Source organism: Asterias amurensis, chromosome 7 (genome assembly GCF_032118995.1).
Source record: "Asterias amurensis chromosome 7, ASM3211899v1".
NCBI classification, from domain to species: Eukaryota; Metazoa; Echinodermata; class Asteroidea; order Forcipulatida; family Asteriidae; genus Asterias; species Asterias amurensis.
Genome location: NC_092654.1, coordinates 10047274 through 10066029, shown reverse-complemented (window position 1 = coordinate 10066029; position 18756 = coordinate 10047274). Strand labels below are relative to the sequence as shown.

Here is an 18756-nt window from a genome sequence, read left to right as displayed (position 1 = left end):
TTTTTTTTTTTGGGGGGGGGTTGGGGGTGGGATGAGGAGGTAAGAAATCCCATTGGGTGGGTGTAGAGCAAGGGTTCTGAGCAAGCGGGAGTGGGATGGTGGACCTCTGGTTATGCCACTGTTTTTTTTAAAACTAATCTTCTCAGGGCTGGAAATGTTTTTAATTCAAATTCAGAGAGTACCATGTAATAGTTGTTGAGTTATTTGTAGTTTAACAAAGGAGATTGTCTTACTCCAAATGATTGTTGTCAAATTAAAGATCCAACTAAAATAATATTATGGCATTATGTATTTTCTAAAGAGCTGATTTTCTAAGTATTTTCTGATTATGAATTGCTTTCCCTTCAGTTATTTCCCATAAACGTTTCCAAATTTGAAAAAAAAAAAAAAAAAACTTCCCCTAAAACCCATAAAATCATGAAACAGTACATACAGATTCTAGTCGAGTCTACATATCAACATTATGTACCACAAACGCAATATGTACTTATTTTATTGTTTCCCATCATAATGGTTTGAACAATATATATGATTTCTTAACACCATTTTTAGTATGATCATAAAGAAAAACAGTAATTTGTTTTTACAAAATACTTACAAAGTAACACAAAAATTCAACAAGCTGCATGTTTTGTCTCACATTTTAGTACAAAAATAAATAGAAGGAAATACACGTTTCCTATGGTTATTTATATCTACTTTTTGAAACACAAAAACTGTACATTTAAAGATTACAGATTTTTTAAGAAAAATCAATTAAACACAGTTAAGGCACAAAAAGAAGCGTTAGTTCATTGTCAAAATAAGATCAGAACAGATGCCTGGAAAAATAACAAAGTAGGACTTGTAGTATTGGTTTGTTGGCAAATATTTGTGGATTTACCTAAGGGTACTCCAAATTGTAATAAGCACTGTGTTCACTGCCCCCCCCCCCAAATGACCAGATGAGTCATACAGAAAATAAATCCGCAGGCACCTTATTGGGATTCGAACAAAAACTCTCCATTTTAGGGCAGAGTTCTCAAAGGGACACGTTGTCGATGAGATGACAAAAATATTAAAAATATTTGTTACGAATATAATATGGTTGGAAAGATGTTTTAAAATCAGGATTGTTTACTTATAGAGTTCCCTATTGCAGATTTTTTTTTCAAAAAATTGTATTTACTTTTCTTTAAGAATAAGTGACCAAGTTACAAGCGGTACTCAATTTGTTGGGTGCCTTGTGTGGAACCTTTTCCACCAATATAAATCCAATTCTGTATCTTAAAGTTTACAAATTCATAGTATTAAAACCTTTTTCTTATTACTTTTTGACAGCATCAAAATGAAATTTCAATAAGGCTGTTATAATGTTAATGTACAAGATTAAATGTGGTTGGCAAATCGAAATTGGGTGGAATTCACAGCAGTTCTAGAGTAGGATTTGTCAAGGTTTTGTTATAAGGCATCCCACCTCATCAAGTACAATAAATACAAACAATAGGTGATAAATATATATATAAATTTAATTGTGTGCATCTTTTTGTTTGCGTTGCTTTTTAAGTAACAGGCTTTCTGTTAACCCTTTGTTGCACAGATTAATTAAAAAACTAAAAAAAAAAAGAAAAAATCAAGAGTGTTTTTCTCAAAATTTGCCGATAGTGCACCGTTGAACATCACATGATATGAAAGCTCAACAATCGCTCTAAACAACCGAAACTGGCGGTATATGGGTGTTCATTTTTTTTTAAAACATGACGTTTCTCAAGGTGCAATTTGACATGTTTTTGGTGGGCGCTAGCGACTGCCTTAAGAACCAAAGAGTTTAGTGAACTAAATCAGTTGTTCCCTAAAAACAATTTATTGAAATATAAAATTTCAAGACCAACCACCATGGCCATGTACTGTGTGCAGCTCCAGTCTAGGTTCAACCCATTTCATTTATTCTGGTTGCAAAGCCAAGGACTCTCAGAAATGTGAACTTATTCACGGTACTAGCCAATAACCCAATGGAGAAAAGACAAGGAAGGAAGTTTAAGTTTTAGATGTGGAAAGAAACCCCAGAATAGGGGAAATCCTAGAAAAGGGACTGAAAACCAATCAACGTAGTGCTCCGGCATGATTGAAACCAGGGTCCTAGAGGTGGAAGGCATGTAATATTTCATTTCCAGCCACACTATGAGGACTTGAAGGTTGTGAATGAATAGAACCAAGGAACGGGATCCTTGTGTTGAAGGGTCAAGTAACTACTGCATTCTTCTGAAGATAGTGCACTAAAACCTAGATTTGGGCAATCAAACTTCTTGAGACATCAAATGGAAGCTAGGCTGGTGGCTGCCCCAAAAGGCATTTCCTCAATAATATCAATCCCATTCAATTTACTGTTAGTACCGTTATAACTAAGAGAGAGAAATTCACTCTGGATCATGAGTTGCTATAGTACTTCAACAGAAAGCACTGATTCCAAAGACGGCAATTAGCGTAAAGCCAAATCCTGCAAATACAAACATTCTTTGGTTTGAGATTGTTGATTTTGGTAGTACTGCTGGTTGTCAGACAAGTATTATACATGAATACCAGGAGCATGCATAGAATATCTTCAGTTGTGGATGTTGTTTCAACTAAACTGCCGATCTGATTCAAAAATGAACAATAATAAGAAAAATTGTAAATTAAAGTTAATTTTTACCTCATATTTTGATTTGTGTCTACTCAAAACAAAAATAACATAATGTAAATTTAAAATTAATCGGATAATAATAGTAATAGGTAACAACAGTAATGGTAATTGATGAAGAATTTGTGAAATAGTTCTAGTACGTAGTTCTTAGTTCAAACTATAGTGGTTGGCATAAAACATAAAAACAATAGCTAATGATGTTTATGTACTGCACACACAGAATAGCCTTGTCATTTGATTGGTGGAACATGGGTCAAGTGTCATACTTTATTTATAATATAGGAGTCCTATATTGATAAATATTGGATGCCTGGGGCACTTCCGAGCAACACCTTGCAGTGCCGCTTTCCAAAAATAATGGTTCTAATGGTTCCCTCCTTCATGGAGTTATCCATGTGTTTATACCGGGTTGTAGTTTTCAGAGCATGGGGTCAACAAGTTTTATATATTATTTTGATTTTGTTTATTGTGTAATATTGCTCAAATGACAAGGATCTATGTGTGAGTTGTAAAACAAATATATGCATTTTGATCATGCATTGTCGCAGAATATAACCACTCAGTGAAATCTGGCTTTTCCATCACTCAGTGAATAGTCCAGATTTCACTTTGTAATTATATTCTGTAACAATGCTCTCATATTCATCCAATATTTCTATAATACTCTACAGACACCCAAATGGTAAATGTCCTCTTTTTATAACGGCACAACTTAACATTGAGTGATACATTAATGCCCTATATCCCAACCTCGCTGCTGTCCATGGAGGTCATACAAATAATGATAATGTGCAACCCTCTGGTTCAACAGTTTCCAAAAATACTCTTAATATTTTAGTCTTATAAAGGAATTTGAAAAAGGCATTTGATTCTGTAGACAGGGACAAGTCTTTTGGAACTTGGTTTTGTTAATGTATACAGTTAGTAATTGTGCAGTTTTGGGCTATAATGATGTCAGTAATCGTGCTTCTTCCGACAATGTGATGATTAAGATAAGTCTGTTTTACCCTTACTATATACTTAGTACTTTCCCGAGTTCTGTGAAAAAAAACCACAGGCAAATCACTTGGGTTGGATTAGAACCCACAACCTTTGCCTTTACCACGGGTAAACATTGTAATGAGATGCCCGATGATGTCAAACCTTGAAAATCTTGACTACTTAGGTCGTTCATTTAAAGATACAAAGAATAATTGATAGTACAGCCAGGCATGTAGACTTGGGTTAAAGGTCAAATGCAAAGAAGACAAAGATCATGGTATTGAATAAGAGAAAGGAAGATGTGATGCAAGAACTATAACAGATGTGGATGAAAATTGCATACCTGGAGAAACAATAAAGCAAAGAAGGTGGAGGTGTGAGGACATGACTCTTAGAACAAATAAAGCTAGAACTGTGTTAAGTTTGGGTATGAAGATCAAAACAGGGTGGCAAGAAAAAACAAAAATGGAACTCTTTGAAACAAGAAGTCCAGTACCACTGTATGGTTGTCAATGGTGGAAAATAAACATTATGAAAGTAAAGTTCAGTGTTTTCAATACAGTGTTTGCAGTATTTTGGGTTGCATGTTGCGTGTGTAAACTGAATCAATGTGATGCACAAAATAAACTTGCTTTCTTCATTGTTGAATATTATTATATTGATATTTGGCCGTCGACACAAAGAAATTTACACACAGGCAGTCAAAAAAGATAAAACTGTAGTTATATGTGATTTGAGGCATTGCTGTAGTTGTCATGCAAGAAAATTTGCCACAATCCATGTGTCAAAAATACGGTCCATTTCAGGTATGGCTAATGATGGAAGAACTAAACAAATTCACTCACACCTCAAAAATACACACACATATGTCAGAAAGATAACACACAAGATGGAACTGGATAAAAACAAATGGTTGGTGGATACAGTTGGGGGACTGGAAACAACATGGAGGAGGATGGTAGAGAAGAAACTTAAAGAATCTAAATATGAGGTATGGGGGTCAAACATATGATAGAAATAAGTGGAAAATGAGCATGGAGGCCCGATGAGCCACCGGACACAAAAACAAAATGCAACGTTGACGGGTAAAGGACCAGGAGACCACAAATATAACCTATTGGGTTTTGCATCTGCTATAAAAAATAGTACTTCTTAAACTTCATTACAAAAATGTACAATTATTACACTTAGCAATCTGCAAAATAAAGCACATGCATAGATATTTTCTGTCCAATAAAGTAGGGAGAATTTATTGAGCTTTGGCAACAGCACATAAAATAAGACTTAAACTTGGATTGATATTCTCCATACCTTACATAGCTACTGAAATAAAGTGATAATGTAAGGAGAATTCAGTTCTGTGTCACACTATTTATCTATCTTTCCTTTCAAATTCTCCCAAGCGCTTTACACCGGCATGTGGACTGTTTTATATGCATCTTCCTCATCTTCATCGTCCTTCTCTGTTTCCTCAGAGTCAAGCTGCACAAATATAAACAAAGAGAGACAACTTCAATTATCTATACTATTAAAAGCGTAACCTGCGCCATCTTGGATTGAAAATTAGAAGGTCCAGTGGTATGGCATCCTTGTGGAATCCAACACGGTTGTTTGTGTGGAATTCAATACGTTTGTGTGGTTTCAGACGTCGGGTTGCAAGTCTGCAAAACCCGGATCCAAACTCGCACTTACAAGTCATGTGATTGGAGGAAGTTTGGGCGGCGACCGTGCGTCAACCACTGGTCGATGTTGTTACCAGACTTCCTAGAAATCTTTCTGACAGGCGACTCATTGGACAGTGTTTCGCAGATGGTGCTCCGGATTGGTTCATTCATTGCCCCTTGCCCGCCCACCCGCCATTCGATCCGCCCTTTTTGGTCAGGTTACTTTCGTGTTGTACTAAGCATGGTTCTCCGGATTGGTTCATTCATTGCCGCGCAGGGTCGAAAGGGTCGAAGAGGCTGGGTGCCAGGACAAAACCGAAACCAATCTCACGAATTTGACCGAATTTGCATTGAATGGATGAAGTACCGTAGATTGATGTTTCGCAGGTGACCATGTGTCAACCACTGGTCGACGTTGTTATCAGACTTCCTAGAAATCCTTCTGCGGGTGACTCATTTGTTGAAAAGATTAAATGGAGAATATTTATAAAAAAGCATTCACTTCCAAACGGCATGAGAATTATCATGATGAACAAGGATGGGATCAAACAGAAGCTTAATAATTTGGAAACATTGGGTAGGGCCGGCTATAAGTTGGAAGGTGTCTAAGGGAACTTTACAATTAATAACATTTTGGGGGTGGGGGGGCCTTACACAAAGAGCCATTCTGGTCAGTGTATTGTGAGTGGTGTGTTGTCTGGTTTGAGACAGGCCACCTGTTGCTTGGTGAAGAAGGTCGCCGTGGGACCACTTTAGGTTGACAGTGGGTGGCGACCTTGGACCTTTTGCCAGTAAACTCAAATGGGTAAATGAATACCGTTTTAGAATACGGTCTGTTCATGGAGGTATAATGTTGCAGTTTCAGAGTTTAACCATGGAGGTAGAATTGTGAAACCATTCCTTACTCTATGGTGAAACTTATACACACACGTCAAAGGCTGTTTTGAAGCTGTAAAAAAAGAACTTTGCTTTGCATTTGGTCAAAGTTGTTAAGCAAAACGACATTGAGTTTCCTTTTGAATAAGTCCACTCACAAAATTGGTTAGAGCAGTGTGTCGGTCAGGTCTCAGAATGTACATTTTGCCAAATCCATTTTGAAGCCTAATTTAGCCATCGGCCCGTCGGGTTGGTTACTGATGGAGATAATATTAACAAAAGAGACCTCGTGCGGCTGAATGGGGTACATTTTTAGGAGTTTGTCTATTAACCCAAACTGGACGTAACAAACCCTAAACATGACTTGACATGCTTTCTGAAAGTGAAATAAGTTAGAGACAATTAAGGAGTGGGGACGAGTTTATCGTTTTTATTTAGTTTGTACGATATAGGGTTCCAGAGATATGGGATGTATGGAGGTTTGTTCCTAGAGCAGCGTGAACATGAACACGGTCAGAAATTGTGTCGTTTGTCGTTCAAATTTCGCGAGATGCAATAAGCCCAAAGTGACAATAAAACAAAACCAGACCTGCCAAGTCTCACGCATTAGGCGTGAGACTCACGCATTTGGGCTCTGTCTCACGCTCACACGCACATCAACCATTATTGGGGCGAGATCGGGGAAAAAAAATTAACAACATTTTTTGTACAAAATTTGTACAAACAGAGCGCAAATTTGCAGATTGCGCACGCTTTTGCTCATCCAGTAGGTTTAGCTCAAATTCGGCAGAGCGCAAAACGCTTATTGCGCACAAGTTTGTTCCGACTCTTTTAGCAAATTCGTTGAAATGCGCTTCACTAGCCAAGACACAACAGGCAGAAGAAGTGAGCGATTGATTTTGGACATTTTTATAAAAAAATAAAAAAAAAAAAAAGGTTGGGCGGCGATTCAAACAGGCCTTCTTAAACTGGCAATTTTTTTTCCGGGGGGGATGGGGATTGAGCTTTGAAAAATCTCACACATAGCTAGCCTCTGGACTTGGCATCTCTGCCTGCAAAACACTTTATTGACGTTCATGTTAAGTGCTCCCTTTATACATGCAGCCTATTGACCAGAAAGTTTACTAAATAAACTAAAAAGAGGGCCTACACTTTCCAAGAGACCTAGTTAGGGTGTAACTTGCATAATGGACTGGCATGCTGTCCAGGGGGAATGGAAACACTTTCCAAGAGACCTAGTTAGGGTGTAACTTGCATAATGGACTGGCATGCTGTCCGGGGGGAATGGAAACACTTTCCAAGAGACCTAGTTAGGGTGTAACTTGCATAATGGACTGGCATGCTGTCCGGGGGGGGGGGGGGGGGGGGGGGAATGGAAACACTTTCCAAAGACCTAGTTAGGGTGTAACTTGCATAATGGACTGGCATGCTGTCCGGGGGGAATGGAAACACTTTCCAAGAGACCTAGTTAGGGTGTAACTTGCATAATGGACTGGCATGCTGTCCGGGGGGAATGGAAACACTTTCCAAGAGACCTAATTAGGGTGTAACTTGCATAATGGACTGACATGCTGTCCAGGGGGAATGGAAACACTTTCTAAGAGACCTACTTAGGGTGTAACTTGCATAATGGACTGGCATGCTGTCCAGGGGGAATGGAAACACTTTCCAAGAGACCTAATTAGGGTGTAACTTGCATAATGGACTGACATGCTGTCCAAGGGAAATGGAAACACTTTCCAAGAGACCTAGTTAGGGTGTAACTTACATAATGGACTGACATGCTGTCCACGGGAATGGAAACAAATTTGAGTGGACCATTGTATTCTACTTTAAAAACATCTTTCTAACCATATGCCTATTATAACAAACAGTTACAAACACTTTTCAAAGACCAACTCGACCGATCCAAGGCAACTTGTTCCTTTTCATTATTCAAATGATTTTTTGGGGAGAACAAAGAAAATTTACAATAAATATCTACTCACCGCTTCTAATTCTGAGGGCAAAAATACCCTACCCAGGATTTTCCGCACAGGTACCAGCATGATCAGGAAAAAAGGGAAAGCAAGGGCTGCAGCGGTGCTCTTCACGACCCATAGTACAGCAAGGCAAAGCAGCTGAACACCAGTGAAAATGTGCATACGCAGAGTTTTTACCTATAAGGATAGAAAAAAGTGGTTATCATAAGGCAGTGCCAATGAGATTTCTTAATGAACAAACTCTCCTGGCACCAAGATAGGTGACCTACTCTTATCAAAAGAGTTCAAGTTTGCATTCTTCAACACCAACATTACAACAGCACTGGTTATTTGGCTCATTTAATGCGGGAAATTTTTGATAAGGTTCTTGAATAACACTTTCTCAGCTCTACACCAAGGTATATCTGGGTTGAAATTTAGTTGTCAAATATTCACTATTTACAAAATTGCATCGGGATAAAGAATATAAATTTCAGTTTTACCGTGACACTATCTGCCTCTAACTCCCGGGCAATCTCCGTGGTCTATTTAATACAATAATACACTGCTCTAGAATTGCAAAGGGCGTGGTTGAATCCAAACACAAGTAATATTCCTGTGATTTTTTTACAGAACTTGGGAAAGTACTGAGTATTCAGTGCTAACACACATCGTTGTAAGAGTAAAACCAAAATGAATACTCTGTACAACTTTGGACATTTGATTCTCACCTTGCGAGTGTAAGATACATCCGGGTGGTGTTTAACGGGCATCAGCATGAGGATCAATCTATCCACCATTTGTACACCATTAAGAGACACAATACCCATGTAAAGAAATACTCCAAAGAGGACTGATAATGGAACCTGCCTGAGTAAAGATGCTAGAGCAATAGATAAACCTGCAAAGACAAACATCAAAACATTAATTCACTGAAAAAGTCTATCTGTGGACAATTACTACACCATCTGTAAGATGCGACATACAACTCTAGTTATTATTTCAGTAAAAATTAAAGACACAATGCAAGTTCTTCAAGCTGAGTCAGACATCTTTGCTTTGAAACAAGTTTGACTCTGCAGGAATATCTTTTAGTTTTGGGTTGAACAAAAAAGTGAAAAGAAAAACTGAGCCTGCAACATCTGGATTAACGAGCCGGCAGTCTACCAACTGAGCTGTAGAGCTCTCATGTTGGCAGAGTCCCTATGCTTTGTTCAGGGTGCCAGTCAAAGGCATTTAACCTATCACTGCCAAGTAAGCCAAGTTTGCAATCAAACCTGGAGAAGCCAAGGTCGCAGGTCATTTTTCTTTAATTCGAAATTATTTAAAATTCACCCTCATGGTTTCTTACTTAATGTGCAATAAGACCTTGCGTGAGAATTTTTTCAACTTATTTCTTCTTTGCATAAATCCATCACAGAGATTAAGTCCACCATGTAGCTGTATGAAATAAAGCACTACTTAAGTCCAAAGAAAGACAAGAATAACTTACCTATGAGGACATGTACAAAGAAGCTGGTTATGCGTTGCTCCCTAACCCCTATAACTCTTGGTTTCTCTCCAGGAGCATGGGTCCGACTAAACACAGTCAGACTACCAACATGAGTTACAGATCTCACAGTCGCTGAACACATCCAGGGTAGACCAAACAATGAGTTGAAACACGCTAAGCAGCCCACGATGAACAAGTCCAAATGATATCCAGAACCCTTCTTAAGTTTGTTCTCTTTTTGGTTGACTATCAGGCTGTACAAAGATAGATAATATTTCAAGACTGATGATTTTCACACACAAATTGTTTCACTCCAATATTTCAAATTTTTATTAAACAGCTTTCTACTTTTCCTGTGACTTGTTTTATTGAAGGAGGACCTTTCCAACAATCAATTTAACATTTAATCCCCTGCCCCCACTAAGGGAGCTTAGCGCAAAAGTTGGGAACGTTCTAAACACAAAAGAATTTTCTTCGAAGCACATGCCTGCAATCCATTGAACCACCAGAATGTTCTGCTAGACCACATCATATAGCAAAAAGTACAGGAGCAACCTTACACGAGTGAATAAGTGCGTTAGTATTTAGGTTTGTTTCAAGGGGATGTTGCAGCGGTCCAAACGAACGATCCATGTGCATGAGTTGGAATACTTATCCATTAAAATAATCCTACAGTTCCGCCTTAGGAACTCCCTCAAAGCATGGTTTATACTTCAGGCGAAAGCAAATGCGAAACTAAATTTGGTGACGCAATAATCAGTACGCGCCGTTTTTCAAATTGTAATGCCAGAAAACTCACTTTGCTTTTGCTTTTGCGCGAAGTATGAATTGGGCTTTACTAATCACTTTTTTTTCCTGCTGACTGTAAACATGTAAAGATGGTTTATTCTCGAAAAATTGTAGATACATTATCTCAGCAAAGTAAAAGGGCTCTTTTGGCCAGAATTTATAAGTACATCAAACCATGGACAACCATCTTGGGGAAAATACCTAACCAGTAATGTCTGTTTTCAGGATCTCCAATTTTCTAAAGATAAATTTGACAAAATTAGAATCGAGTGATTGACTCTGAACTGGTTATACACACCTTGTTATTTGCGATTCCATGTAGATGAGAATAAAGACAAGGAATGCTGGAATGATAGCAGCAAACATTAATCCCACATTAAGAGGCTGTTTAATTCCCAGAGGGTTGATGAACCATCCTCGTTCACAGCTGTCTGTTGGCTCTAAACCATTCGGTACATCCAGTTTCTGAAAAACCAAAAAACCAAAAACATGTTTGCAATAACAAATACCAACAAGTATGCATCTTTATAAGATGTTTAACTTGTATCGGGGAAAAAGAATATTAATTTTGGTTTTTACCCTTCCACAGATGTGTGCTCGCACTGTATACTCAGCACATTCCCTATTCTGTGCACAAAATCACAGGCATAATACTCAGGTGGGATTAGAACCCTCTCGACCTTTGCAATTCTAGAACATTGTCTTACCAAATAGACCACCGAGATTGCACACTAGCTAGAGGCAGTTTGAATCCTATAAGTACGCATCTTGTTTACTTGAGCCTACCGAAAAATTAATATTAACCTTTTGCAGTAACAGACACATAAATTCAAAAAGACATCAAATTATGAAGATTAGTTGAAATATAAAATATTTCTTGGAAATACTACATTAATGTGACACTTTAGCAGTAAACATTTTCATAGACAAAAACAATATAATAAGAGAATGTAAAAATAAATAGTTATTATTGTGTCTTAATATGACTGAAAGCTTTATTATAAAGGGTATTGATAATATCGATAAACATTTTAGTTAAAGCCATTGGACCCTTTCGGTTCAGACAAAAATAAAAAAGTTCACAGATTTACAAATAACTTACAGGGTTTACAAAAGGCAATGGTGAAAGACTTCTCTTGAAATATTACTCCATGAAATGCTTTACTTTTTGAGAAACCAGCAAAACAATATAAATTCTCGTTAACGAGAATTACGGATTTATTTGAAACACATGTCATGACACGGCGAAACGCGCGGAAACAAGGTTGGGTTTTTCTCCAGACTCCGATGACCGATTGGGCCTAAATTTTCACACGTTTGTTATTTGATATAGAAGTTGTGGTACACAAAGTGTGGGCCTTGGGCAACACTGTTTACCGAAAGGGTCCAATGGCTTTAAACGATAAAGTCTTACCTGTGTGTAAGTTGCTGAGAAGATGAGAAAGTCCAACAGAACCATTGCAATAATAGCAATGGGAATACCAAAGTCACCAATGGTCTTACGTGCCTAAAAGTAGCCACAGAAGAAAAAACTTTATAAGTTATACCATTATCACATATGAAACACATAAGAAACGAAGAACCCAGGTTAATGCACACACAAAAATCAACTTTACATTTAAAAACAGTTTTGTAATCACTTCCTGATGGCTGCAGTTTTTCAGAATCTTTCTGAACTTCTGAAATATATTTTTTTTTCTTTAAGAATATCACAACCCTCACTAAATAAAGTAAAGACATAAAGATTCTCATAAAATACTTGGTGCTTTTTCATTCTCTTTTCAAGAAATTATGTTATTTCTTCACATTGAATTGGCCAAACTTTGGCCTTAAGCTAAAGCCGATAATAGACCATGAAATACTGAAATTTCAGACTCAATGAACATCCAGTAATTGCCTCGAGGAAAATTTAAAAACTTTGAATTGAAACCCCCCCCCCAAAAAAAAATTAACAAGAAAGGGACTTTGGCCTGTGACTCTGGATTAATGTGCCGGGGCTCTTTAAACTGAGCTTTCTGCCGCTAATGTTATTGGTCTCCTTATTTTGTCAAATTACTTGTTCGGGATGCCAGAAAAGATGAAACAATAAAATTTGTTTCTATATAAGATTTGAGGCATTGCATGGTGGGGTATCAATATATATTTGGTTTGCGGTAACACCATGTGTGTATCTACTTGCCAGGTAGAGTTGTTCTTAGGGAACTGTCTTGCTTTATTCTACTGCCGTGGAGTAGAAAATCGGAGGTTCGGGAGACTTCTCAGTTCTGAAAAGAACTGTCCTGCTTTATAACTATTACCAGGGCGGATGGTATAGAAATTTGACTACTACTTTAGCTTATAGGATCGTAATAACTGTACTGCCGCGGAGTCAGTTCAGAATTGGTCTCAATGTTTCGACTAGCTTGAACTAGTCATCGTCAATTTGTTTCAATTTATAATTATTTGACACTCAGATTCATCCACAGCCATAAATAAGAAGCTGTCTGAACTCACCTCTCGACCAAGAAACTGGCTGTTTCTTAGAATACGAAGAAAGTACGCCAAGAAGAATGTTCCAAGCATCAAGATGGTTGACAGCAATGCTGTATTGGGCATGTTGGTCTTTAGTTCTTTCATTACACCACAAACCTCATCAGTACTATTTGTGTTGTTGAATTCATTCATGTCCGTCACAAACTCTGAACTATTTTCCCGTGCCGGGAACGCAGTTGTGTACGGATCAGAAAGGTTCATTGCATGAGGGCAGTAGCTCTCCACCAGAGGGTGCATTTTAAAAATCTGTGACAAGAAGAAATGGTTAAAAATAATATAAACAAGCATTTCATTACCACTATACTACAGTACATGTACCAGGATATGTCTGGAGTTAAGTCATGATTTTAACAAGTAATTCCTACTCAAAATACATTTTGAGTTAATCCAAGTGTTTGGCAACAAGCAGTAACTAAGATGCTGCAGGCATGTGGTAAAAAAAGAGGTTGATTTTAATTCCTGACAGAGAGTAATACATCAATAAAGCAGGAGGTATGAATGTTTAGGACCAGAGTGTTGGACCAGGATGGTGGCAGGCAATAAAGCAAAACATGGGTTTATAAGATCATGGCAGAGAGACATGCATCATTCAAGGAGAGGGTAAAATGGAAGGCAATTTTATTGGCAGGCAATGTTTTGGGCAGGCAATGTTATTGGCAGACACCCACAGGAAATCTCTGGGTGAATACACTTGTCATTAATATCAAACATGGAGATGTTCATAAGAAAAAAGTACATGTCAAGAAGCTTGCTGTAATACCATACAAACAAAACACTTACAATGATTCTTAGTGCATTCAAAAAACTAAATGCTTCCAAGAGAGTATGCAAGCAAACAAGAACAGAAAACCTTAAGAGCATCAATATGCATTTGTTGCAAATCCAAGTAGGGAATGATACCTTGTGTAATGAGCCGTTGGTTGAAACCAGACGATTTCAACTAGCGAGAACCAAATATTGCATTTTGAAAACAACAAAAATATTTATTTTATTGTTATGAAACCTGAACTGTAACAATGAGAGATATAGAGCATTTGGGCAAACACAAAAGTTTCAACGTAGTTGCAAGGAACATGTAAATTTTACTTCAATTCGCTTTGTAGCACAATGCCTGCTCATGAAACTTTAATCTAAACAAATGGGAATTGCAAGAATTTACAAAAATGTAACCCTATTGTGGAAGATTTACTCTCATGCAGGAAGCTATGCAAATTTAGATCCTAAAACAAACCAAGAAAAAAGAACTATACACTGGGTGAAATGCCACTCATTTTGCGCCAATAAAAGAACAGTTTTCAATTTTCCAATAAAGCAAAGACATTTTTAGAAAGTTTGAGGAAGATGTAATAGGAGCATATTATGGTACTGTAAGCAAAAAGATGACCAATGTTAAATGTAGTCAAAGGGTCTACATACATTTGGTAATGACGTTGAAAAGTAATGGCAATACAAACCTAATTGGTTGAAAGTAAAACAGCTTTGGGTAGTATAATGCATTTTGAGAAACTTTCAACTTTTAAGTACTGCAGTTATGGAAAACGATATCACTTATTATCCTGCAAAATAGGAATCTAAGAAGCATTTCATACTGACAGTAAAATTTAGATTGTGTGTTCCAATTGCAGATTATTCTTCCTATTTGTGGCATTATCTCAAAAATCGCTAGCACCTTTTGGAATGAAATTTTCACGGGTTAGTTGTATGGCACTATGTATCTCTAGCATTGAAAACGGTTGGTTCCAATAACTAAACGTTTACAATACCTTTTATCTTCAAGTACGCGCTAATCCTCCAATCAGATTCACAGAATGGAGTGGTGACAAAAACCTATATTGCACGGCTGATATCACTACCATGCGTCTTGTGTGTTCTATGTCACGCGCCAAGTTTGCCTGAAGATAAATACGTTATCACACGCGCTCGTGGAAATACGGAAAATATAGCGCGTCTGCGTCCCATATCCAACTCGGCCTTCAGCTTCGTTGGATATGGGACGCAGAAGCGCTATATTTTTTCGTATTCCACTCGCGCTTGTGTGATAACTTATATAAATGTATGACTGACTGAGAGCAAACTAATATTAATAATAGTTGGAGTGATATACCCCTTTGGTGATAGTGTTTCATTTCACTTTTGTGTTTCTCCATAGCAGACCATCTTTTTTTTTGTCTGTTGCTCCTTCTTTTCTTGTCAAATTTTAGGTTTTCGTATTTTTATACTAAATGTTTTAGTATGTACTGTGATATGCATGAATAAATTATTATTATTAGTGCAACTATATTGTGAAAACTATTGAAAGAAAAGGAACAATCTCTACTTACACTAAACAGCTTTTTAAAGACCTCAAAAATGAAGATGAGCGATATGAGAAGGGCGAAGATCTCCATGGTGAATCTGGTAAAGGATCGTACGAGAACACTGCCCTCTAGAGCTACAGTCACAGTGCTAATAATAAAGATCCATATTCCCACCCACGCCCTGAATGGAAGGAACTCAATCCCGCTGCTAGAACAAAACTAAAGATTACAAGGAGAACAACAACAAAAGTAAATTGACATGACAAAATATTGTTACGTTTTGTATCTTTTTTAATTACAGGCCTATAATTACTAGCAGGCCATAGTATTTTGAAACCCTTATTAACACTGATGTGCCGGACATAATAGTAGACTATTCTTGTCCTTTGGCTGTGATTCTAACACATGGAAGGCCAGAAATGGCCCCCATTGCACTGGTCTTGGCCTTGGTGCCCCGTCAAAATTATCCCATAGACTTTGAGATTTTCCACTGGAAGTGCCCTTTCAAAATGGAAATAGCCTTGCCAAGTCAAAGATGAAATTCCGGCCCTGTTCTTTTGAACAAACTGAAGGGGAGCATTAATCAAATTCTTCAAGAAACATTGCAAAATCTTAAATTGAGTATTAGAATAGTGGCATTCAAAAATGTCTTTAAAGGAAAGGTCCGTTTGGTAATCACTTTGAGAGTTAATGGCAGTGCAAACTTTTGGCTAGATGCCTTCAGCAGCGATCGATAGTATTAAGCATTTTAAGTAACATTAAAAAAATAATATGGTGATGGAAAAAGTTACCAGGTTTTTTTTGCCCCCAAAATTTGAATATGAGAAGGGTTATTGTGAGTAGCGCTCCTCAGTTTGTGTACACTCAGAAAACAAATGGTAAAAAGATGTTATGTAAAAAAAGCTGTGTAAGAAACTACCTAAATTAAGTAAAACACGGCCAAAAATATGTACTGATTTGTAGTGTAAAAAAATCTATACATGTTTTGAGAGTAAGTATTGCAGTTAACCAAAGTTATGTAAGATTTACCGAAGTAAAGAGAAACTTTACATGGCATTGGTAGGTCTTACTAGGAACTGTGAAAAGAATCCGGTGTTTACATGCAAGTTATGTTTTTTGTTTTTCCCCTCGTGTGCGCACGCGCGTCTGCGTGACAAGTTGCTAACGTCTCAGTCCATGCAGTCATGTCGTTCGTGCTCATCGAGCAAAAGTAACAAGAATGGAGATTTTTGCTCCTAGGTGGACGTATTAAAAGGTGAGTTTCTCAAAAGTTGTTACGATCTACAGTCATATCTACTGATGTGTGTCGTATTATTATTTGTTAGTTTTTACAACCATTCTGACCTACATGTTTGCCATGAACTTGAAGATGTCTACAGCGCTATATAGTGCTGATATAGCAAAACAACATGTTGCAACACGTTACAACACATGCCCACTTTATAGCGCTGCAGACACCTTCAAGTTTATGACAAAAATGTAGGCCGAAATGGTTGTAAAAACTAACAAATAATAATACGACACACATCAGTCTGTGTATATGACTGCAGATCGCAATTGTTTTTGAGAAACTCACCTTTCATTACGTCCATCAAGGAGCAAAATCTCCATGCTTGTAACTTTTGCTCGACGAGCACGAACAGGCAGTAAGGCCTTAATCAAACGTTCAGACGGGAAAAGGGTACAACGGTAAAAATATGTAATTGTGTACGACTACACACAATCCAAGTAAACATTTTACCTAAACAAACAGTAAAATAATAATAATTACACAGCTATAAGGTAAATTAAAGTTTTAACCCATACAAAGGGTAACGCGGAATAGTTTTACATGTCATAAAAGTGTAAGGTTTACACAATCAATGTGTAATATTTTACATATCTAGCGTTTACTTAAAATTTAGGTAAATATGTTTACTCCTAAACGAAGTAAGTTTGTAAGTATTTGTTGTGTAAGTTTTACCCTGCAACGAACTGGTAAAAGTTTACCTAACTGTTAGCAGGTTCACCCCCTGCCTCTAAAACATGTTTTTTTTTACACAACTTGTGTAAATATTTTTCTGAGTGTAGTCCTATTAGGGATTAGTCTTCCTGCATGGACATATTCACTCCTGATATGGGCGATATCTCAACAATTGCAAACACCTTTTCAAATGAAATTGCATACATCCATATTCATATAGGATTAAAACAATTTAACCCAAAACCCAAAAGGTATTCTTTGCCTTTAATGGCAGTGGACACTATTGGTAATTACTCAAAATAATTATTAGCATAAAACCTTTCTTGGTGATGATAAATGGGGAGAGGTTGATAGTATAAAACATTGCGAGAAATAGCTCCCTCTGAAGTGACATAGTTTTCGAGAAAGAAGTAATTCTCCATAAATTTGATTTCAAGACCTCAGATTTAGAACTCGAGGTCTTGAAATCAACCATCTAAACGCTCACAACTTCGTGTGACAAAGGTGTTTTTTTCGTTCATTATTATCTCCCAACTTTGATGACCGATTGGGCTCAAATTTTCACAGGATTATTTTATGCATATGTTAACTGTGAAGGCTAGTCTTTGACAACTACCAATAGTGTCCACTGCCTTTAAAGATACTGGACACTATTGGTAAATGTCAAAGACCAGTCTTCTCACTTGGTGTATCTCAACATACGCATAAAATAACAAACCTGTGAACATTTGAACTCAAGTGGTCATCGAAGTTGCCAGAGAATAATGGAAGAAAAAATACCATTGTCAAACAAGTCATGTGCTTTCAGATGCGTTGAATCCAAGACCTCACCTGAGGTCATGAATTCAATTCAAACATTTTAGGGAAAAATTACTTCTTTCTCAAAAGCTACGTTACTTCAAAGGGAGTTTTTTCTCACAATGTTTTTGTACTCTCAACAGCTCTCCATTGCTTGTTACCAAGTAAGATTTTATGCTAATAATTATTTTGAGTAATTACCAATAGTGTTCAGTGCCTTTATAATATAATGCACCATGATTCTGAGCTTTTACAACAGCATGTTTCTTAAAAGGTAATTTTAACCAAACAGCATAATAAAATACTCACCGAGTACAAGTTTTCCTCAAAGACCAAGACAGGGCCTGTACCACCAATGATGATGAGTGGCTGCCCTGAGAAGATGGCAAACACTAACCCACAAACAGATGTACCAAGAACCATCTCAGACACACCCATTAAATTGTTGGTTTTATCGGCTGTTAGACAAAAAGTAAAATACATTGGTCAATAAGTATAAGAATAAATGGTTTTTATTTGCGCTTTACACACCTGAAAGGCATAAGCTCTTCTTACTGGGAAGTTTACAACCTTTGCCCAAAATATGCAGTATTAAGGTAAATCAATCACAAGAACCATCTCTGCCCGCACAGGTACCCATTTACCCCTGGGTGGAGAGAAGCAATTATAGTTCAGTGCCTTGCTCAAGGACACAAGTGTCGTGACTTATTTTCTTATTTGTATCTTGTATCTTTCTCTCAT

At 37.3% G+C, this 18756-nt stretch overlaps 1 protein-coding gene across 2 annotated transcripts in view; it reads right to left on the bottom strand.

Moving 5' to 3' along the window:
* Window positions 1-26: 26 nt before the first annotated feature.
* The window catches only part of LOC139940164 (band 3 anion transport protein-like), a 41091-nt gene continuing 22361 nt past the window's right edge, over window positions 27-18756 (bottom strand). For both annotated transcript variants that reach the window (XM_071936452.1, XM_071936453.1), the window contains exons 15-23: window positions 18325-18473; window positions 15279-15473; window positions 12919-13203; window positions 11840-11932; window positions 10724-10890; window positions 9637-9890; window positions 8876-9045; window positions 8172-8342; window positions 27-5125 (exon numbers count right to left, since the gene is read on the bottom strand). In XM_071936452.1, coding sequence (XP_071792553.1) covers window positions 5051-5125; window positions 8172-8342; window positions 8876-9045; window positions 9637-9890; window positions 10724-10890; window positions 11840-11932; window positions 12919-13203; window positions 15279-15473; window positions 18325-18473 — 1559 coding nt within the window. In that variant the 3' untranslated portion in view covers window positions 27-5050. The remainder of the gene's footprint in view (window positions 5126-8171; window positions 8343-8875; window positions 9046-9636; window positions 9891-10723; window positions 10891-11839; window positions 11933-12918; window positions 13204-15278; window positions 15474-18324; window positions 18474-18756) is intronic.